Here is a 24278-nt window from a genome sequence, read left to right as displayed (position 1 = left end):
GGTACCAGATCATAGTTATGTGTTGTATACACACTGCCAAACGTGGGGTTCCTGCTTCCTACAGCTGAGAGGCAGAGGAGGTACAGATGTGTTGCATTTTGACAGATTCACTCACAGTGGAAAATATCATGGATTTTGCATGTCTGATGAAAACTAAATGACATTTAAGTATTAGTCATTGTGATGGAAACTTAACCTACTTTTTTTTCAGTTTTAGTCATCAAAGATCTATTTTTAGTCAGCCAGTGTAGTTCTTCTCATGGAAAAAGTGTGTCAACAAACAATTTTAGTCATAATTTTAGCCGACGACATTAACACTGGGGCATGAAAAATTTTCTGTTGAAAAAATAAGTCTTCACATTCAGGGTGGCATACAGGGTGGATGTGACAAGTAAGCACAGCCTAGGGCAGGGGTGTCAAACTCAAGGCCCAGGGGTCAAATCCAGCCCGTGGTACAGTTAAACCCAGCCCACCAGATCATATTTCTATTAGAACTGGCCCACTAGTGTGAGGTCTGTAGATTTCCTCCTGTATAAAAAAGTAAACTTAACCTTGATTATTGAAAATATCCTTGTCATGTCATAAGAATTAGAAAGAGCAGAGAATTAAAATAATTTGATAAAAAGTAAAGAATGTACTTTCATTTCATTTTTTCAATTTTGCATCTCACAATTATGACCTAAAGTTATAGTTTTGACCTTTTCAAATCAGAAATTTGATTTTTTTAATCTATTTTGACCATTTAGATTCACAATTTTAATTTTTAAGACATATTTTGACATTTTCAACTCCTAACTCTGACTTTAAATCACACATATCGACATTTTTGATTGAAAATATGAAATTTTTCTTATCTCTTGACCTTTAAAACTCATAATTCTATTTTTTTTCCTCATAACTTGAAATTTAAAATTCCTGATTTAGAGTTTTATCTTATATTTTGACCTTTAACACTCTTGATTTTACACTTTATCTTATATTGTCACCTTTTTAACTCATTATTTTGTTTTTTCTTCTCATATTTTGAGCTTTTCAACTCCTAACTTTGACTTTTAATCCTAAATATTGACCTTAGGATTCAAAATTTTACATTTCATCCTATCCGAGCGACAGATGTGTGTCGACGTGTCAAGCTTGACTCTGGCCACCCTCTCTCCCCTCTCCAGCCTCAGGTTGTGTCACACTGGGCCCCGTGATAATTCCTTAGAGCTCTACATGCCTTAAACGTATGCACATGACTGTATATGAATATATGTGTGACTACTTCTCACAAGTACATCAGTGTGATATATAGAGCTGCATTTAGCACAAAAAGTGACATACAGGCTTAGCATGAAATTAATTTGACAGTTTTCTTGTGATGCCAGAATTCATAAGATTTTCTGAAGTCTATACATCCTCTTGAGACGGTGTTAAATCAGTTTACTTGTATATGATTTTTTTTAGCTCAGTCACAACAAAAATAATGGAAAGTGGCTCTGTTTGCTTGTCTGAACAGCTTTGATCTTTATTACAAAAAAGCAAATGCAGTCAGGAAATAGTGAAATATAACATGAGCAAAAACAAGTGGCAGACTGTTTGTGTAAGGTTCTGCCTTTTGTGAAGCTCTCATTACTCCCTTTGTTTTTTTAAGCCCACTTATGTAAAAGCAGCCATACAGGAGTAAGTGTTGTGGTAATATGGCAGACAAAGAAGCACCACTTTCACTGCTGTACAATACAAATTACCCATAAATCCTCTGGAGTGGCTGTACACTGCAGGATTTGTCGCCTCACGCCAAAGAGATCGAACGTCCGTGGCGTGACCGTGGGATGTGATCATATGATCATAGATGCAAGGGTGGTAAGGCGCCTTACCCTCCCCTGAGAAGAACACATGCTCTTGGGGAGAGACCCCCATGGCCTTGGCACAAATCCCCATGAAGACGTCGTCGATGTACATGGAGGAGTTTAGCACCAGGGTTGCCTGGTAGATCTTTGCGGCTACATCCCCTGAAACCACGTACCCAGCTCCTGCAGTGTAGTCTGGGTAGGAGGGCCAGGGGTAGAGGTCATACGGGACGTGATACTTGCTTTCTTTACGCCTAATTGGAGGAGCTCCTTTGTGCACATGCCCCACCCAGAGGTCTTTAGCCCCTGATTGACTATTCAAAACCTGCCGCAGATACTTCACTAAGTTGGGCATGTGGACGAAGATGTCATCATCGGCGGACATGAAGAAGCGTGCCTGAGAGCAGTACTTGTTGCCCCAGTGGAACTGCATGATCAATTTGGTAGTCAGGTTGTGGAAAGTGTCCAAAAAGTCTTGCTGGATCAGGTCGCCGTAGGTCTCATCCTCCTGCTTCATTGCACTCTGCACCCTAGATCTCTGATCCGCATCCGGGTGCACCCCAAGAGCGAACACCACCCTCACTCTTTCCCTCATCTCTGACCAAACAAAGCTCTCGTTTCCCCATGTGTCCCTGATGGCCTGGCGCCGCTCAAAGTTCTCTGGAGATGATTTCACAAACAAAAGCAAGAGCACATCATCCATCCCATGTCCACTAGTGGCTCCACATTTATCAGGATGGTTGAGCAGGTATGGGTAGTTCAGTAACTCGCCCACACTGTTAGCACCACTCTTTCTTCTTTGATCATTGGTGGTGATTGCGAAGGAAGAATTGAGAAAATCATAGCTGTTAACCAAGTAGCGGTAGGTGTAGGACCTCATGTGGCTGACAACATGGTGATCCAGCTCCTCCCAGCAAACCATCACAACACACAGGACCAGGCCGGTGGTGAGGAGCTGCACACACTGGCACTTGTGGATTCGGCGGAAGTTCATAAACATTGTGATTATCGGTTATTTCTGCCGATTTCTAAATTCTGACAGAATGTATTCCTTCTGCTAGATCTCAGCCTGGCTCTACTTCTTCTGATGCTAGAGCCTCTTATTTCATCTCTGCCTCCATTCACTTTCAAACTTCACCCCTTATTTGACTCTAACATCTGCCTGTAGCACTCCTTTCATCTATCCAATCATCTTCCTTAATATCTCATCTGCTTTGCCGTCTGTCGTCTGTCTCACCTCACAGTATCCCCTTTCCTTCCCCACCCTCCTGTCCACCAAACTGGTTTTTCTTTTTGATGTTGTCAAGTCCAGTAGGCTTTTGTCAGGCTCTCCAGCAGTCTGGGTGCACCGTCGCTGATCTTCCTCCACTGTGTTAGGCAAAGGCTCCACTTCCTCATAGTGATAGGACTCCCAAAATCCCAGGTTAAGGTTCAGCGTACCTCTTTCAGAAAAAAAAAAATCATCATGCACTTTGGTCTCCTGATCCTTAAAACTCCTGGTTAGCTTTGCTCTGCTCCTCCACCTCCTTTGTTCTTCCTTTTTTCAGTGTGAAACAGGAACCTGAGAAAAAGGAGAACAAGATTAGAGCCTTGTAGACAACACATTAGAGAGAACAGCTAACACTAATAATTATTAGTGCATTCAAAGAATGCTAACAATCTAGGCAGCAGATTTATAGATGGCATGTGCCACATAAATTCAGAGTGCTGTTAGGTCTTTAAATATTATAATCAGGAGCATCATGCCCATTCAATTCAGGCGTATTAAGCCCCCAGTTCAGAGCAGAGTGAATCCTAAAGGCAGTCACATGACTACAGATAATTTTCTTTAACACTAAATCAGAGGAAAAGGATAGTTATGAGATACTTCCTGGTAAGGATGAATAAAATATCCTTGTCTGAAAGAACTTCAAAAAGCAAGGATGAAAACACTTGTGTGTCTTACTTGACAAAAATGTGATTCAAGCAAAGCTCTTCACAGATATTTTTTTACTAAATTAGTAACATGACAACCAAATAATCTGCCTATTGCAGGGGTAAAATTCCCCAGCAGGATGCCCCATAACAGAATAACATGTTTAAATATCATATTGTTGATTAAATTTGTGCTCTAATGTGATCCTGTGAAGTCGGTGCTTCGAAACTGTTCTTTATTACTGTGCAAGTGCATTTTTTACTTGCACAGACTTGCTCAGACCAATCAGAGGAGGGAGTAATGATGATGTCATCAGGGAGGTAAAGGTGCAGATCTGAAGGAGGCAGGTAAACATGAAGGCCTAATGATGATGATTTTTTTTTTGTTTTTAAGATTTATTCTAGGCTTTTTGTGCCTTTATTTTGATAGAGGAGAACAGTGGAAGTCAAAACAGAGACAAGAGAGTGGGGAGAGACACGCGGGAAAAGGCCACGGGCCGCCCACGGACATGGGGCGTGCCTTAAACCACTAGGCCATCTGCGCCCCCAAATCATGATGATTTTAACAAAAAAAAAAAAAACATCTGTTGATTTAAACAGAACTTGACAGGCTGCTGTGTCAGATGTCAGTTTGACTTTGGTAAGTGATCAGGTGGAACTGATTCCAAAAGTCAAAGCTTGAAAAAGTAGGAATAATTAGAAGAGATTTTGCATTATTTTACTCAGGTTTTCTGAAAACCTTAGCAATCCTTTGACTATCTGTAGAGACAGAAATATCAGGGAGACAGAAATAGAAATTTCTTTGAAAAAACAAAACCCCTAATGCCATTGAGTACATACTAGGGCTGGGCAATTAATTGAAAATTAGATTAAATTGCAATATGGCCTGCTGCAATTTTCAAATCGCAGAGGTGCAGTATTTCTTTGACCTGAAATTTGTGTCATAATCGCAATTAGATTATTTTCCAAAATCCTTCAGCCCTCGTACCCTACACAGCAAAATCGCCAGTATTAGATTAACACTGAGAGTGTTAAATCTAACACTAGAAAAGTGTGTATATGTGTGCACTCTTTTGAGTGTTAATTTAACACTTTTCAAAGTGTTACTTTTTTTTTACACTGAACCAGTGTTACTGCAACACTGTATGGTGTCAAAAATTTACACTGGTGAGCACTGAGTAGTGTTGATAGTACTTGAAGTGCTTGGATCAGCTGACTCTATACAGTGTTGGAATAACACTGGTTGATTTAACACTGTCATATAACTCCAACACTGAAGACCATTTACTCTGAATGGAGTTAAAATAACACTTTGAGTGTTAAAATCAACACTGAAATGTTTGACACTGAGAATTCAACCCCCTAGTTTTTGCTGTGTAGTACATACATTTCAAAATGTATAAAAATTGCTTCATTCTTCCTTTTTTCCCACAACACACCCTCTAGACCCCCACTCTAACTTAGCCCCCCCGATTTTTGGCTTACATGGCCCCCGATTATGATTATACTTGTATTTTTATTTCCATCATTGTAGTCATTTTTGCCTGACATAAAAACTTTAAATTTCTGTCAGCCCTAGTAAAAATACAAACAACTAACATATTAGGGAATTTTCTCAAAAATCTTCAAGTATTTTTATGGAAATTTGATATATTTTTAAATATTTTGGAGCATTTCATTTCACCTTGAATTTGGGGAGTGTTTCAAGGAATTTATATGGATTTTTTTTTTTAAAGTTTAGGCTTTATAGTGAAGTTTCACTGGCACATTTTGGGACTGAAGAAATTTTAAAAATATTTTTTCAAGTTTACACAGATATTATAAGTAATTTCATTAAAAGAAAGCTCGGGTGTCAGGAGGTTAAATGCCATCAAAATTAAACAATATATCCCCTATGAGAAAATACATTATAAATACATTAGGGCTATCTGGTGTTCGGTGAGAATATTTCTGTTAGAAGTGTGAAGAGTCTACCGAGCATTTACCCTGGCATCTTTTTCCCGAATCAACATTAAATAATATTGTCTTATTTCATTTGAAAATAGATCGGTAGACGTCTTAAAAGTCGATATTGTCCAGCCACTTAATAAAAACATGAGAATTAAACCGGTAAAGAGGTCGGTCCTTACTTTTAACGGAAACAAATAACTTTGAAGAAGAGTCCATCAGCTGTTGGAAACCACTCCTTCAGCATACCGGCGACATCAGTCGAGTACCAGGCTAAACAGGAGCAACTCGCCCGGCAGAAAAACTCCCACAGCAAGACAAAGAAAAATCCAAGGTGTGACAGACTCACCGAAGGTATGTTGACATCGGTTTAACAGGGATAAAAAAGGAGTCTGGGGTTGATTTACGGTGGCCTGGTCATGGTTACAGACAGCAGTAGCCTTTCTCTAACCTTAACCGTGTGTCTGCTGGATTCACCGCTAAAGGCGTTTGCGTCACCACGTCACATCAGCGCGCAGGTAAACTCTTTACGTCTCGTCCTTCCCTCAGGGTGCAGTGGTGTGAAAGACCAATGCGGGGTGTTGGCACGAGTTAAATGTCACTTTTGTTGTCGTGTTTAGTCACTCATGATGTAGCTTACTGTCATCAAATCCTAGTAGAACATGCTTGGCTGGCCTATCTAAGTTTCACTTGATTTTCTTGCTTGATTTAAAAGCCTATTTAGATGTATTATTGATGCAGCATTGCTTCTTTTGTTTATCTTTTTGGTGATATTTCAAACTATAGTACGTAATCCGTTACTATTGTGTAAAATTATACTTATAGCCTAATACTTGTACTTGTAGATATAAAGAGCGTTTTAAATCTTTTTGGCTTTTATTTGCTGAAAGTGCGTTTGACATTTCTGTTGCAGACTTCAGAAGAAAAAAAGCAAATTTACTGACTGAATCAAATTTGTAACACATTCCACATCTGGGGATGTACAAAGGAAGAATGTTTGGATTGAAATTTCATGTGGCTGTGTTACTGTGATTTAAACCCTATTAATTCTAATTTCAAGAAAACACAACATTATCCTTTGTACCCACACTTTAAAAGGAACTCCCTGTTTCTATTTTTTTTTCCAATTGTAGAAAAAAACTTAAAATTTATTTTCATTGAGATATCTGATCAAAACGCATTATATTCTACATGATATGCAAGTGGATTTTTGCGCATCTTGGAGTTTATTTTCTTGCTTTTGCATTTTTTTTTTTTTTTTTTTTTTTTTGTGAATGGTTGCTTTATTTGAATATGAACATGTGTTTTCTGAGAGTTTGTTCCAGATGCTTCCCCATGTTTGGTTCAGACTTTGGTGACACAGAGCACACCTGCACCAGATGTCTAGAGCAGTCTGGATGGTTCATACTGTAAGAGGATCTCTGATGTATTTTGGGCCTAAATCATTCAGTGCTTTATAAGCTAACAGGAGCTTTTTAAAGTCTCTTCTCATAGAGGCAGGGAGACAGATCTCAGATAAGAGTGATGATGATCCATTCTCTTAGTCTTAGTGAGGACTCGTGCAGCAGCGCTTTGAATCAGCTGCGGCTTTCTGATTGACATTTTAGGCAAACCAGTGAAGATACTGTTACAGTAGTTAACTCAGCTGAAGTGCATGAACAAGTTTTTCAAGGTCCTGCTTGGGACATTAGATCAGTAATCCTAGAAATGTTCTTGCAGTGGTAATAATCCGAATTTGTCACTGTTTGTAATTGCAGATAATTAGTCATGTCATTACCATTCAAAGTTGATTTACAACAAGCTACCAGAGTGTAAAACAATATTGTCCTGTAGAAGTCAGAAGTTCATACATTTTCCCCAGTCTACCCACAGTCCCAGAGTGTCACAACAAAAGTCTCTGAGTTGACTGTTACGCATGAACTTCTGCAAACAAACATGAACAGTTGTTTTCTTTTTCCTATGGAGGATTTGAATGTGTCTGAAACCACAGCCGCTGAAAAAGTGGGACGGCACTGTTGAGCTCTGGCGACACATGTTACATGCCTCCAGATCCACCGATAGACAAATTTAATGCCTGTAACCATTTGACAACATGCAAATGGCAGTCACTTTGCATGTTCCTATCAGTAGTATTTAAATACTTCATTCTCAAATGTTGAGATTCTGATCCAGATTGATCAACAACACTTCTCAATACACATTTACGTAAATGTTTAGCTTTAAAGGTGGCCAAAGGCTCAGTTCAGAGTAACTCTGTAGCTCTTGAGTGGTCACACAGTTGCCCTCATGATTCATTTCTTTAAAGTTATTTCAATATTATGTTTACTAAAAGGAATTTATCATATTCCTTCGGGCTCCAAATGATATTTTTTATGACATGTGATGTGTTGCTTGTAGGACTGCATAATCTGTCTAATATACACAAAATACCTTCAACTCGTATCAGTTTAAACTAATCTTATTTTAGAAGAGATCACGTTTAATTCTCATCATTTAGCTGCTATAGAAATACTCCTTTAACATGATCCAGTACAGGTCTATTGAGGAGAGTTGGGTGACCCGGTATGCTAAAAGATAAAACTGATGTGCTGATGCTTCTCTGTTAAATTGTAGAAGAAAATGAGGAAACTGTTAACTGCCAGACGTTATTCATTCTCCCAGCAGCTGATAAGTTGCACGCATGCACTCAGCACAGATGCCCATTCAGACACGAGGTGCTTGTTGTTGAGGAGTTAGAAGTTATCTACATTTTGGTCTCATTAATGAAGCAGGGTTTAAAGTTTGATCCAACAGTCTACTTGTTAAAGCGTCCTGGGGCAAGATAGTGAGCGAAAAAACTGCTCCCTCAGGCACAGCAGTCTGTGAATGCAAGTGTAGATTTGTATAGATTATCTTAAGCAGATAGGCAGTTTTGCATAGAAGCCTCTGCCAAAGGGTGTTTATTTAGTAAAGTACTTTGAATAGTCTGAACAGTAGTAGAGGGTCATATAAGTGAACACCTTTTATTTTTCTGCTATTTTAGAAATCCATGAATGGTTAGATTGTCTGTCAAATATACACTATATAAGACCTACACATCTCACGTTAAGCTCAAGAACGATAAAATCATGTTCACGCTTTGACCTTTTCAACTCATTATTTTGACTTTATATGTCACATTTTTGTCTTTTAAATTCCCAATTTTAAATTTTAAGTCATATTTTGACCTTTTCAACTCCTTACTTTGGCTTTTTAATCCCATATTTTAACACATGATTTCAATTTTTTCTCATATTTTGACATTTTAAATTCATAATTTAACTTTTTATATCATATTTTGACCTTTTACACTCCCAATTTTGAGTTTGAGTTGAGTTTGACACCTCTGTTTTAGAGTGTATCCTTTTCTCAGCTGTGGATCCTGTGACTGTCCACATAGTGTCACTACAGTGCGTCCTGTTTGCCTTCTTGGCGGATGCATGTGCTGGGAAACTCTGCTGATGTGGGACATTTTACCTCCAGTATCTTCTCCATTTCCTTTGAGTCACATCTAACCGTCCTTTCCTTCTCTGTCAGTTAACTTCACAGGACTCTGTTTAATTCAGATCCCAGCTTTCTAGTCCTGATGACGATTCAGTAATGACAGAAGAAACAATTTACTTTTTGACAGGCTTATTTTCAAATCATTAACTGTAGTGTTTAATCATAACCTACACTGGTGGTGAGGATTTAGGCTGAGTCGACAGCTTTCAAACTTCAAACTTCCTCTCTCTGTTGATGCTGCAAGTAAATCTGTCTGAACAGGGAAAAACTCAGATATCCTGTCTTAATGTGCTTGCATAAGCATTTTTTTATTTGGAGAATGGACCATATTTTGTCAAAAGACAAGGTAACAAGGTGGTCCCTTGACTCTATGGATGATATGATTTCCTACTAGGACTGGGAGTTCATATTAACACCCTTTTAGATTTTTTTGTTGTTGTTTTAACCCGTTTTATTTTTCACATTTAGTCAAGATTTAGTTGCCAAAATTCTACACAGAAGACATGAAAAGTGAAAGGAGCAGTGTGGAGATTGGGCAAATGCTCACACCAACAATATAAAACTTAACATTAATTGTCAGGGCATTATTTCAACAGTTCTGATTCAGGACTTTTCAGTTCCTGTTCTAGTTTGCACAACCTAAATGCAGAGGTGGAAAAGGACAAGCTATTTTACTCAGATAAAAGTACAGTTACTCTGGTTAAAACTTACTAAAGTAACTTTAAATGTTCTGGTCTACAAATCTACCCAAGTAGAAGAAAGAAGTATTTGATTAAAGTTTATTTTAAGGAGTTTCAAGGATTAAATTATGTATAGATCCATTTTAGAAAAAGTTACCCGAACGGTGGCTCACTTTAGCACGGTTAGCTTTAAGTTAACATAGCTACATTAGCTATGCAATTAATGTTACTGCATAAGCTGATGCAACTAAATTAGCTTTAGCAATGTGAGCTTTAGCAAATGTAGCTAAAGCCTATGAAGCTACATAGACACTGCATCTGAGTAGCTTATATAGCTTCTTTGTGAGCAAAGCTTTAGCTACATAGCTCCGATAGCTACAAAGCTCTGTGCAGAGTGAGAGTCAACCTCAGAGCAAGGCAATGCATATTAATGAAGTTCTTTGGAAACATATAGCCACACATAGCTATATGGCTACACAGAACTATGTAGCTATCAGAGCTACATAGCTAAAGCTAAGCTCACAAAGCAGCCATGTAAGCTACATAGATACATTGTCTGCTACGTAAGCTTTAGCTACATTTGCTAAAGCTCATGTTGCTAAAGCTAATTTAGTTCCATTGGCTTATGTAGTAACATTGTAGCTATGTTAGCCTAATGCTAACCAAGCTAAAGAGAGCCACTGTTCATGTAACTACTTCTAAAATGGGTCTATACATAATTAAATTCTGGATTAGGTCGACCTTTTTCTCTGTTTTAATTCTGAATGTTTCTTCATCCGTTTGCAGTGTCTTTATTTCATGAATGCCACTGCCTGACTTAGTTTATGAATAAAGTTTAATTTGAGATATACGGCATCTCAGATGAACAGTTAGTGAGAGTGTCCATCAGCAATGCAGGGTCTGCAGCCAGACCCATCTCAAGTTTCTCTGTCAAGTTCAAAGGTAGCCAGGTAATGTAATATAGGATACCTTTAGAACAACTGATGCATTGCACCAGCCCAGATAGTATTAAAGTAGCCATAAATTACCACTGTAATTCCAGATCTTGATTGCATCCCTCAGGAATGTTAGATGATGACTTTTTCTCGCACTTTAATTTTCTTTGTGTGAAGATTAGGGATGCACTGATGCATTTGTTCAACATCAACATCAGTATCACTGGTCATTGGTAAATAATGTGGCCTGAACCATTGTCAGCAGCTGATGTTTGTCTGTTGTATCCAATCAATTAAACGATGGCATAGGAGACAGACAAAAATATTTTTCACCAGGCAGAAGAAGTCACCTGTTGGAGAAAATGGCGGTATAGTGGTAGTTTAAATCAAAAGAAGTACTGAAAAAGCATCATGGCTATACTGTATTTTAAGAACCTGTATTTCTTTGGCTCTAATTTCCACAATTGGTGCATTTCTAGAAAAAAAATAGTTGCATCTGCCCAAAAGAACCTTATGTTGCAGTTGCCAGTTTCACTTCTGTTATTTTTATACTGGCTGTATATTGAGGTTGTTGCTGCTATTATCAGCTCATCATAATGCTTAGTCCAAATTTGCAAAAATTGTCATTGCACTTTGTTTGCAGTTTGCAACCAAGTTCAGACAGAACTTGTACATTGCTAATGCACTTGAACTCTGCAGTCTTATTTGTCAGCCAGTGAAGCTAATTCTGCTGCTAAAGTGTAGAGCTGCCAGCATTCATGTAAGGATAAAAAACAATTTCCAAGTTACCTCAGTTATCTTGTAAACACAAAAACCATGGGAGCAGCTTAGTAAGTAACAAGCTTTATGGGATTAAATATTGTATATAAAAACAGCACTGATCAGTCATTTTAAAGGCTTATCCCCACATCAGTCAGGTGCGAGGCACTTTTGTCATCAATACTGGCAAGGCCATAGACAGAAATCGACTGAGCCCTTAACAGCAAAATCACTAAAGGCATATGGAGCATGTCAACTATTTTGGCTAACTGTCTTTAACTATGTGCAGGGTAATGTGAATGTAAATGCCGAGCCAGCACATAGAGCTATAATAGAGGGGCTTTAGCCTGACAGAGCCCCTGAGCAGAGAAGCTGCTGATGTCTGTGCAATGTTGCAGCACAATAGGCTGAACACATATTTCCACAGCAGCATATTTTGACAGAACACCAGGGTCAGCCAACAATGGCGAGCTCTGACAACATGCGGCCGAGTTTTGACACCCATGGGTCTTGTGACTATACATGCCATGAGGGGATACAGTGTCAGGGCTTTGTATATGTCAGGAAGAGATCCGTGCATTTGATATGTGAGCAGCTGAATGTTCTACACGTAGAGAAACCACCCACAAGAAGCCAATGCAAAACAACAATGACTTTGTTGTAATTAGACATTTTCTTTCTTTTACTCCTTGTAATGAAAATATAAATAGGGCTATAAAATATGTTTTTGTGAATTGAGAAGTGTTTATCAAATTTTCTCTACTACGGTCCTCTCAAAGCTCAAACAAAAAGGTCTGAGCAGACGACTCACTCTTGCCGTTTTTCTAATGTGAGGTCAGACCCCATTCTAGGCCATTGACACAGTTTTTAGAACATGCTTTGCTCCTCTGTGGTATTCAGATGCACATATGTTATGTTATTACTGTAAGTGAGTTAAATCATTTAGAAGAAAATGTAGCAGCATACACTCATCATTATCACTGCATATTTAAAGATGGGTGTTTAAAGCCATGACCACTGAAATGCTAAATCTTTACAGTTGGGTATTGACAGTACTTTAAGAAGACAACATTAAGCCCCAAGTGTAATTCCAAAATTTCACTCTTGTTTCAATCTGATTGGGCGACTGTGGTGCAGTGGTTTCGTCTCAACCAAGAGGCGGGGGTTTGATCCCCAGCTTTTACTGTCACATGTCAGCGTTGTGGGCTGCTTTGTCACCGGTGTGTGATTGTGTATGAATGGGACTAGTCGTGATGGAGAGATGTTGGAGTGATGGGGCTGCACACGAAAGTGTAGTTAAGGGTTTGGTGCCTTTCTTCAGAGCACCCTCCCCCTTCTCAGTAAGGATAGTGAACTATGTCCTTCATAGGATTTGATCTGGTGACCTTACACTTCCCAACCAAGTCCCTACGGACCAACCTACAGCAGAATCTGTTATTATGTTGCATAGACTTTTTTTTTAAATTTTATTTTAAGATTCATGTACTGTATCAAAAAAGTGTGAATTATGTGTAAATACACTAGTTTTAAATTGAGTAGACCTTCATGTGTTGCTTTAGATCAGTGGGTCAGGATCCTAAAGAAAGTCGCTAAGTCCTTTTCAGTGGGTCACAGACATGTGCCTGGGGGGAAAAATTGGGCAAAATTGTCTATAAGACTCTATAAAATATGCATGTTTTGTCCTGTTTCATTGTTTTTCACACTTTTTGTACTGTTTTAGGCCCAAGCTCTATTAGTTTTTTATAAATACATCAGATTGACCAAAAAAAACTCTAAAATTTGGGTCACAGTTCTCCTTGAGGAGTTGATGGTGGGTCCCGTGACACAACCAATTGAGAACCACTGCTTTTGATTATCTTATCAAGAAATTTTTAAGTAGACCACTTTGCTTATTTCAGGAAATCCTAACAAGAAAAAGGTCTCTAGTGCATTAAGATCTAAATCTGTTCCCCGACCCTACAGAGAAAATCAGAATGATCGTTCACAGTAAAAGATGTCCGCTCTCTTTGAATGGTATGTCATTGGTTCCCAACCTGGGGTCCAGGCTACCTGAGGGTGGGCACCGAAATTCTCGGAGGGGGGGGCTTTGTCTGGTGCACTTACTTTTATTTTTGCACTTTTATTGCAGTAAATCTCATGCTTTATTGCTGCTTTTCAACACACTTTATTCAAACCATGTCAGCTTGAGTAACGATGGAGCTAAGGGGAGCTGAGATGTTTCAAGGAAGCTTTAAGAAGCGGTCGACATGTAGGTTATTATTTTACGTTATGCATATAAAGTTTCCTGAAATATAAAACCAACAGTAAATATATCAGTGCTGTTTGTTTACATGTTCATTACATTTTTGGTCATGTTGACTTGAATTCCTCTCAGGATTAATAAAGTATCTATCTATCTATCTATCTATCTATCTATCTATCTATCTATCTATCTATCTAGATTTAATTCAAATTCAAATTTCCAACCATCTGTCTCCACACAAATCAACAAAATTCTGCGCCTATTCCTGCGTAGGTTTTTGCGTGCCTGGCAGCGCTGCACTGACAAAAGGCCCAGAATTACAGAACTGAACTTCTCAGTGGTTACTGATAACCACAGCAGGTTACTGACAGCATGAACTCCCTGCTGCAGAAGTGGTAGAATGTCTGTAAACTCTGATCTTAGCGCCGCTGTGTGTGGGGTGCATGTTACTCAGAACGCATCGGAAAATGGGGCTCTCCCCTGAAAGCCACTGTATAATTCAAACACTGCACATTATCCTCTCCCTGATGTAAAATAAGCCCACCACTGCTCCTTAATATCTCATTTCACTTAGAAAAACTCACAGACAGCTCAGTGGACGAGTCAGAAGTTACCTGAACTTTGTGTTGTCAAACCAACCTTTTTACTGTCCTGTAATTTCCTTTCAGATCATAACAAATTCATTTTTATGTTATAAGTTTATGTTATGACCTTTGGTCCAACTGTGAAAGCTAGTCTGTATTCTGAGTGCAAAATAGTGGAATTTTAATATATGATAAAATGGGTGTGATTAATCACCATTAACTGCAGAAATAATGGGATTAATCTGTACATCTTTTCAATGTAATGGGCAGTGGAGTTGCACACTCGAAGACACTGACAGACACTTTATCTTGGTAGACCAGCAGTTCAACAGATGACACTTAAAACTGGAATTATACTTCACAGGCTGCATGTTAACAGACATAAGGACACATATGCAACCAAAGAGCCAAAACATTGAAAAACACCACAAAATGGGCTAAGGGGTCAAAAGGCGCAACAAACTGGGTGAAAATTGGTAAAAATGGGGAGACAATTGAAAAGTGGCAAAAATGGGTCAGAAGTGACAAAAAATTTGTTGTAGGTGGCAAATGTGGTCAAAAAGCAGCAAAAACATGGGGAAAAATGAGTGAAAAGTGACTAAAATGGGCAAAATCAGCAGAAATGTGTGAAAAATTGGCTAAAAGCAACAAAGAGAGGCAAAATGTCAAAATGGTAGCATTGAGTGGGCATAGAAGGGGCAAAAAAATTCAAATAGCAAAATGCAGGACAACAGTGACAAAAAGAAGTGGCAAAATGGGTTAAAAGCATTAAAAATGGATTAAACATGCCAAAAAGGAGGTAAAAAAATGCAAATGGGGCAAGGAAAATACACAGACAAAAAAATAAAGGTTGAAATTTAATTTGACTTTAAAAGCCAACTACAAATGTGGGACACAAATTGATTGAAGTGACTTACAATGGATCATTCCTGAGGGCATGTCACTTTTTAAAGGTTTTCTGGGGGAATAATATTTCATATTAAGACATAAAAGAGCCACAAATCATCACAAAAGAGCCTAATGTTGGTCGAGAGCCACGCGTTGAGTATCACTGTTCTAAAGCATTCACTTTAATGTGGACTAAATGAGTTTTCTTTTTCATATTGTGCTTATATTACCTGATTTATGACTTTTATTTTGAGTTATAACATTAATTTCAAAAGCTCACAACACTTTGATAACTGCAGTAGTTGTTGGCTGGTAATGCTGGGGCGTGAGACTGCCTGGAGAGCAGATTGCAATGTTATCTTACAACAGCATGCAGGCTGTGAGGCAGATAGGCAAAGGCCATGGCCTCCTTGACACAAATCCTCGGATAACTCCTCAGATGCAAAGCAAATGATCAATAATATACGGATGGTCATTTTAAGGGAGTAAATTTCCATGGCCCTTACTTACTTTTACTTTCAGCTGGCCATGAAGACAACAAAAGCCTCCAAACTTGTGAGACTTGGAATAATTAAAGTGGGACAGCTTAGAATTTGACACTCTTTCTCATGAGCTGAGGTGTGATTCTGAAGAGTGAGAACGTGATCTTGAATTGCACACATTCATCTACATTACGGCTCAGGCGTTGGTATTTGACACCAAGCTCTGTTTTATGCTCCAAAAGGCCAAATTACCGCACCAACACGTGTTTTCCCGACACTTCAGCAGACAATGCAGATGAGTTCAGCTTACTGCATTTCAATGAAAAGGGTTGGACCTGCATTCTGAACAAGGATCCAGAAGCTAGAGAGTTCAAGAAATGGCCTTTTTTTCTCTCATGTAGTATACCTTACAACCTCTGCTTCTCTCACAAATGAGACGCTTTAATTACAAACAAATGTGTAACTTTCCACTGTGGTTTGAGGCAGACTGAACAGATTACATGCTATCGACCAAGCTAAATTTAAAATCCTCAAGTGACTCCGCATGCTGCTGCAGTATTCACAGTCTAGCAGAGTTTGGTGCTCTATTCTGGGTGGTATTGGTCACTGAGTTGTAATATTTCAGGCATGTGGAATTTCTGTTATTTAGGTTGTGGAAGCATGTTTTTCCCGGCAGATTGGGATTTTTATCTGAACTTTTCTAAATGACTAAAATTCTAGAAACCAGAGAATAAATTCATAGAGGAGAGAAAGAAATTTGAGGTTTGATGACGAATACAGAGACTCATGTAAACTCTTTTAAGTTTTATTTTGAAGGTTTGAGTAACCTTTTACAACACTGTGTTCATCAAAATTATTGCGGATTGTGGGAGCATGTCTGACACCACCACAGCATTTACAAATGGGAAAAGACACAAAAGCAGTTAGGCAAGCAGCTGGAAACAGGCATGTCGTGTATGCAAATCACAGGGAACCTTATGAGCACCAAAAGGGAGGCAGCAACAATACTCAGGTAGGCTGTGGTGTTGAAATGATGCTCAGTTGGTGCTAAGGGGCCCAAAATGTGACAAGAAAATATCCCCCACACCATTACACCACCACCAGCAGCCTGAACTGTTGATACAAGACATGATGGATCCATGCTTTGGATGGACCCTACCATCTAAATGTTGCAGCTGAAATCAAGACTCATCAAATCTGGCATCGTTTATCCAATTTTTTAATGTCCAGTTTTGGTGAGCCTGTGTGAATTGTTGCCTCAGTTTCCTGTTCTTAGCTGACAGGAGCGGCACCCGGTCAGAGCCAGATTAAGACATAGACAACAGGAGTTTGCATGCATAACAATACTCTGAACTGTTAAAGTCAATGGCGATCAAAGTAGCCATTCCCTAGGCACGACTTGGTTGTTTTAAAGGTGGAAAAGAAACACCTTGTTTGTTAAAGAGCGGATGCACATCCCGACTCCCTCACTGATGCAGGATATTTGGCTGCTCGGTTCTGAAAAGCTGCAGGGCCCATGTTCAATTGCCTCATCCTGAAGTTGCTCTGTCCCCGAAGTGCAGGATCTCTGGACAGTGTTTGCAGTGAGGTGCCGATGCAGAGGCTGGTTGTAGTGTCGGGCAACAGATCGCTCACCTCAGCAGTCTCAGCAGTGGGAGTTGCAGGTGCTTAGCTGGCGATGCAAGCTGCTTGGGAATTTCCTCTGCCCAGGTCACTAATAATGTTAGCAACAGAGCTAACATTAGCTATCTCACTGATTGGTAATGAGGCTATCGCTAACTGAGCTATCCTCCCCACCCCATGCCACCTGACCAATGAGGAAGGATACGTTAGCTCACAGTGCTACTGTGTTGAAACTATAGTGACACTCATGGACAGGCTAATGTAAAGCAAGGCAATCTTTTTTATGCAGTTTGGAAGGTTGTGATGGTTATGCACTTACTGCTCTGGGCCCCCTGTGGGTCTAGGGTCCCTGGGCAGTTGCCCCCGGCCTTGCACCCAGTGTGTTCTTCTGCTGCTGTAGCCCATCTGCTTCAAGGTTTGACGTGTCGTGGGTTCAGAGTATTCTGCATACCTTGGTTGTAACCAGTGTTCATTTGAGTTACTGTTGCCTTTCTATTATCTCGAACCAGTCTGCTCATTCTCCTTTGACATCAAGGCATTCGTCCACACAACCATTGGATATTTTCTTTTTTGAACCATTCTCTATAAACCCTAGAGATGGTTGTGTGTGAAAATCCCAGTAGCTCAGCAGTTTCTGAAATACTTAGACCAGTTCGTCTGGCACCGACAACCATGCCACATTCAAAGTCTCTTAAATCCCCTTATTGATACTCGTGTTGAACTTCAGCAAGTGGCCTTGATCGCATCTACATGCCTAAATGTATTGAGTTGACTGGCCGGTTAGCTATTTGTGTTAACAGGAAACTGAACAGGTGTACCTAATAAAGTGGCCCTAGTGTTTACACTATAAAAGTAAGAGGGACCTGGCTGCAGGCATCATAAGGACATGCACACTTGGACATCCTTGAACTCATGCACACTTTGACATCCATAATCCTATTATTGTTAATATTTCTTAATCTGTAATCTATGACCCTGCTGAACATGCCCAAGTGACAATGTTCAAGACGCGATCCCGGACTGTTTAAGTTCTCTTTGAGCAGCGCCAGGTGATCCTACCATGCGTTGTGCTCTGCCCTGCTATCTTTTTTAATCGAAGTGTCTTTTCATCAAAAACTGAAATCCATGAGGGGAAAGTAACAAAAAACCAGCGTTTCATTTTAGTGGATGAATTTCACATGTTGATAGAGAAAACCTGTTCTAAAATCCCAAGATTCCAGCTGTGCTTTTCGCTTCCCAGCTCCCACAGCCAATCACAGCTCTCTCTTTAAACACAATAGTGTATTTAAATATGATCTACTTCTCAGTAACCCCTGCTTGCATCAGTGCTGATGCACCATGCTGCTGCTGCTGGCAAAGGTTAGTCTCCTCCACCACAGCTTCCTGCTTTATAGCATAATGCTTGTTGCATCCTCGTATTTAGATTCATGCTACAACGTGCATGCCTTTATAGATGTCTGCAGCCAAGCTGTCTTGCAAAACGTTGCACGTTCCTTTGATGGAATGGCATATTTCCTGCGTTTCTTTTTTGCACAATTCCAGGGGTTTTTTGAAACGTTTTGAATAGGCAAAATTTAAATTTGCATACAAGCTGGTGGATGAAAACCTCACTACTATTTTTGCACAGCCTGTCAAATCATCTGAATGCCAACTGTATCATTACACCCATATTCTCAGATTAAACAGTAAATATATGGGAGAAGAGTGGGACTAAAGTGGACAGAATTAATGCTAATAAGAACAAAAATAAGGCCCAAGTTTTCATAAAGTGATTTTTAGAGCGGCTCAGGCTGACTTTATTTGACTTTTTCATCAGTGAATGAAGCCATTCCAGTTTTGTCAGATAATGATACCTCCTGCAAAGTTAAAAAAAGGATGCCATTGTTGGCAGAAGCCTCAGTGTGTCAGTTCATATCAAATGTCATAGCAAATATCAGGTGTTACCAAACAGCTGCTGCTGTACAATCTTTTCTGACAAGTTACCACAATGGCGCTCTAATGACCAGCTCAGTGGAAATATGGTTTGATATTGATTTAATATCAAATAATGGATGGAGGATATGCTGTCTTTAAGTAAACACACATTTATGTGGGATTAAAAAGACATTTAAAGGAGAAGTAGGCAGGGAAAATATGAGCAAACAGGCAGTGCAGTCTGAGTTTGCACACTGCTGTATGAATACACTGACTTTTAATAATGAGCATAAGCCGTGCAGTGAAAATAGATTTTTAGCAATATTACTAGAAGCCTTTGAACAAGTGTCAACAATGACTTTGTTTTTAATGACAGTTTGAAACTAATTTATGCATCAGAAAGCCCAAATCCAAGTCAAACTGTAAAGTACTACAGCGAAATATGCCCTCAACAGAAGTTTGATTGCAGCATCTCCTGTCTACATATGCTTTGGTGCTTTGGGCCTGAGAATTGTGAGTGATCCAAGAGAGTTTGGAAATAAACTTTTAACATGTTTGTAAGCTGTCCAGATAGGTCTATTTCACATTTTTAGGTGGTTAAAAAAAGCAGTTGATCAATCAAACCTAGCTGGGATGAATGAAGTTGGGAAAGGTTGTTATCAGTCCCAGAAGTTGTGCTAGGTGGTGCTTTTGTTGTTTTTTGGCTTGCTGACCACTCTTCAGATTACAGACATGCCCAAAAACTAGTTTCACTCCACATCAGCAGGCATAACTGTGACACAGGGACCATAGCGACTTCTCACTGTAGCTTCAGACCAACACCCCGTTAGTGACAGAGAGAGGCATTTAATCTGATCACTCCACAGTCGGTGCTATTTACTTTTTCAGATAAACACGAACAAACATGGTCGTCAGATTCTTGAACGGGTCAGTTTTTCCTTTTAAACCTTATCTGACATAAATTTCCTCCTACTTAGTTCTTATCAGTGTGACCCAACTGTTGGCTCTGGCCTGCATGAACACAGTTGAGCAGTGTGGGACATCTACTTACACGCCAGTTTAGTAGACAGTTTTTAGTTTTGCTGCAGGTTAAGTCATAAAAGTTTCTTGCAATTGCATCTCAGAAAAGCAGACTTTTTTACGCATATCCTGGTAGTTTCAGAAAATGTTGTTTATGCTGTTGCTTGTTTAATATTAAAAAGCTACGATTTGCACTCAGCACTTTAGATCAGGGGTGTAAAGTAACTAAATACGTTTACTCAAATTAATGTTATGGAGTAGATCTTTTGGGGGGGGGGTAGTTATACCGTTTTTAAACACATTTTGAAATCAGTACTTTTACAGTACTTTTACTTCTACTTCAGTAAGTTTTAACCAGAGTGACTGTTCTTTTACTTGTACAATACTCTTTTACTTTTTCCCCCTCTGTTGCCTACACAGTAGCACGTAGTGATAGAATGATTCCACATCAAATCTCCAGTCAGCTGCAGATTCACACAGCAAAAACTGGAGTGTTCATATCTAAGGGTTAAACATTTAAGGGTCAATTTTAACTCCCAAGAGTAATTTTTACTCCATCCTGAGTGAAATGGTCTTCAGTGTTGTAGTTGTCAGTGTTGATCCATCAGTTGTAGCTCAACTCTGTGAAACAGGGGTGTCAAACTTATGGCTTGGGGGGCAAATCTGGCCTCTCTCTCCTCGTTTTATATTTTGTTGCAAGTGACCCACTAGTGTGAGGGCTGCAAATTTCCTCTAGTATCAAAATGTAAACTAAACCTTGATGATTTAGATTAGCCTTGTTAGGTTAGTAAAAACTGAGTGAAGAGTAAAAATAATTACATAAAAGGTAAGGAATGTGGGAAAATATATAAAATTTTCAATTTTGCATCTCACAATTGTGACTTAAAGAAAGGATTTTTTACTTTTTATTTCATATTTTGACTATCTAGATTCACAGTTTAAAATTTTAATGTATACTTTGACCTTCAAAACTCTTGATTTGAAGTTAATCTCATATTTTGACCTTTAAAACTCATGGTTTGGACTCTCTTTCTCATAAATTTGCCTTTTTAAAAACAAGATTTCATGTTTTGACCTTTGAAACTAATAATTTTTCTCAGATTTTGAAAATTTAAAATAATGGTTTTGTATTTTATCACATATTTTGACTTTTTATCTCATGATTTTACCCCAACTTTTACCCCATATGTTTGCCTGTTAAAAACATTATTTCACTTTTTATTTCTTGTTTTGACCTTATTAACTAAGTTGGACTTTTTTTACCCCAGATTTTAAGCATTTTAAGTCTCTAAATCAACATCATCATCAATGTGAACTACTCACTACTGTGACTGAGTGTGACCCCCCTGCAGTAAAGAGTCAATTTAGCCCTGATCCGTGTAATTTAAAATCTGGGGAGATATTTGGGTAGTTCCCATCATGCCCTTGGGCAGAGTGTTTAGATGCGTTTCATACGTATTTAGTTGTGTTTGGATGTTGACTGTTGTACACTGATGAGGGTCTTCAGTGAGACCATGAGTGAGGTTATTTCGAGTTCCCTTCTGCGACTTAACCACGTTCCAAAGAGACGCATAGATGATTTTCTTCATCAGTGTACATTATGAGCTTGACTTTCTGAATTGTTCTTGACAGTGGAGACCCACATTGCACATTGTCACATTTTCAAGAGCTACTGCAGCCCTGCATTTTGTAAAACATGTTGCCTCTCTAAAGTTTAGTTTAACTTTAGTATGGTCCACTATAGGCATTTTAAAGTATTAAGTTTAAATCTATAGGAGTTAAATTCAAACAGACAATTTTGCTACGTATATTATGTTATTATAGAGGTATGACTTTACCTGAACAACCTGGTTAGTGATCTATTCTCTTCTTCTTTTCAATAAAAAAGATTGTATTTTACTGTACAACTCCTCAGTACTTAAAGTAATCTTTAATTTAAATAGTTTTAACTTTTACTTGTGTAGATTTATAGACAGGTACTTTCACTTTCTATGTCAGTACATTTTAACTAGAGTAACCGGACTTGTACTTGGGTAAAATAGTCATGAATTTTTTTTTCCAACTCTGCTTTAGATAAAATGATTTCATTAAACTATGTGCTATTAAAGATTTTACTTTTTAAAAGTTAAAACTAAGAAATTTAAAGCCAAGACAAAATTTAGTCATCTGAAAATTAAGTAAGAACACCAAAGATAATCACATCAATACCTCATCATACATACAGCTCCCTGCTGCCACTGTCCCAAAAGTTGGGACAGTGGCAGCAGAAGCCATGCTGAAAGAAAACACAACTGGTGGCACAGCTCATGCTTAATTATGTTATCCTGCAACAGGTTATCATCATGATAGGAAATTAAAAAACAGAAAGAGCAGGGCTTAAAACTTTGATGAGTAGTATAAAAGGGTAAGAGTCTGTCATTTCATTATTTGCTAAAATAATAGTGACTCATAAATTGAAATAGAGCTAAAACCCGCCTAAAGGTAAACATAAGGGCTGTTAGTTTTAACATCCTGTTTACTCTCTGTTCCCATGCTAAGCTATCCTGCTCAGCCTATAAGCCTGATTCATCCCCTCCGCCTCACTGGAACCCTACGGTAAACTCTGGATCTGGCTCCCCAGCCTTCCCTGCTGAAAAAGTGCTTTCAGTTCTGGGACTGTTGACTTGTTTGACTTCATCACCTTGACACATCCAGCTTGTTTTTTTTCTTTCCTCCTCTTTCACGTCTCTAACTCTGTCAGTCTGCTACTGCAAGCTGACACCTTTAGCCTTGAACACTGGGAGGTAATAGAAACTCAATTTAGAGTAACACCCTTCAAGCACACAAACCCACACATACACACTGTTCTTGTGACTTACCGGGCTGCTTTTGAGTCCATGTGTGAGGTAGAGATACATCCTTCTGCTCTGCTCTGCTCAGCTCCTGTAAACTTACTCCCTCCTGCTATCTGTCTGCATGGGACACCTCTTCCTCACTCTTTCCAGATACTTCTCTTTTTCTCCCTTCATATCCACTGTCTGCCACTAAGATTTTCCTCTCCTCTTCTTTTTTCCCGCATTTTCCCCCTGGTAGTATACAGTAGTCTAGTTTGGCAACAAAGCAGAGCCTCACATGTCTGCTTTTATTGTCCTCAACCCGAGTGTAAGCATGTGTGTCAGAGGGACACTGTGTATAAGTGGGGTGGGTGGGTGCGTCTTTTAAAAGGGGAGGAACGACTATGCGGTGTCAGTTTTTCATGGGAAGAATTTCAGTTTGAGATGGGCAGGACAAACAAAAAAACCACAGTGCTCATTACGAGGGTAATGGATGGATATTATGGCTAATCACTAATTGCCTGCAACTGGGACTAAAACCTCAAGAAAAGTTTAACTTTTAATCTGAACAGGAAACAGACAACAAATTGTTTACTACCATCTACACTCAAATGGATCATTCATCTATTATTCAGAATAAACATTGTTTTCAAGGGGAGAAAATACAGTTTATAGAAGAATCTTGAGGTGGTTTTGAGGGAATGCAGCTTTTCTGAATTGGGGGGGTTAAGAATGGGATTCAGTGGTTAAAGTTGAAGGAATTCTTTCAAGATGTTTTTTCCAGAGGGTACTCATTTCTAAATTGAAAGTCATTTTTAACCCCTTAAAGCCTGTTAAACCAAATAATACGCAGACAATTCTAATTTTTTGTAACTGAAATATTTATTTAACCTTCTACCCAAATCCAAAAAAAAAAGAAAAATGCCATAAAATTATATATTTTTTGTATCACATTTGATACATTAAGGTGCTTTTGGCAACTGATAATCCACTTTAGGGCTTTTTTTTATAATTTATCTGCCTGTATTAAAAATATTTTTAAGTAATTTACTGATCATTTTAATTAGATAGAGTTCTCATAAAAGTGTTCATCAAATAAGATACAAAAGGCATTTAGGGGTTGAAG

At 38.8% G+C, this 24278-nt stretch overlaps 2 protein-coding genes across 8 annotated transcripts in view; one reads left to right on the top strand and one right to left on the bottom strand.

Annotated features, from left to right (window-relative positions):
- Positions 1-24278, top strand: part of mcf2l2 (MCF.2 cell line derived transforming sequence-like 2) — a 203842-nt gene that overhangs the window by 88763 nt on the left and 90801 nt on the right. The window lies entirely within an intron of this gene.
- Positions 876-23491, bottom strand: b3gnt5a (UDP-GlcNAc:betaGal beta-1,3-N-acetylglucosaminyltransferase 5a). 3 transcript variants are annotated; one of them, XM_041792058.1, is made up of 2 exons: positions 23198-23491; positions 876-3390 (listed from the first exon to the last, which is right to left on the bottom strand). In XM_041792058.1, the coding sequence occupies exon 2, from the start codon at positions 2827-2829 to the stop codon at positions 1639-1641; it is 1191 nt and encodes a 396-aa protein (XP_041647992.1). In that variant the 5' UTR covers positions 2830-3390; positions 23198-23491; the 3' UTR covers positions 876-1638. The 3 variants fall into 3 exon arrangements, with proteins under 3 accessions (XP_041647992.1, XP_041647994.1, XP_041647993.1); XM_041792060.1 differs by lacking the exon at positions 23198-23491 and adding an exon at positions 6040-6917; XM_041792059.1 differs by lacking the exon at positions 23198-23491 and adding an exon at positions 5873-6028.

This window comes from Cheilinus undulatus, linkage group 7 (assembly GCF_018320785.1).
Source record: "Cheilinus undulatus linkage group 7, ASM1832078v1, whole genome shotgun sequence".
Taxonomy (NCBI): domain Eukaryota; kingdom Metazoa; phylum Chordata; class Actinopteri; order Labriformes; family Labridae; genus Cheilinus; species Cheilinus undulatus.
The sequence above is the reverse complement of the archived record's forward strand: the minus strand, read 5'-3'. Positions and strand labels throughout refer to the sequence as shown.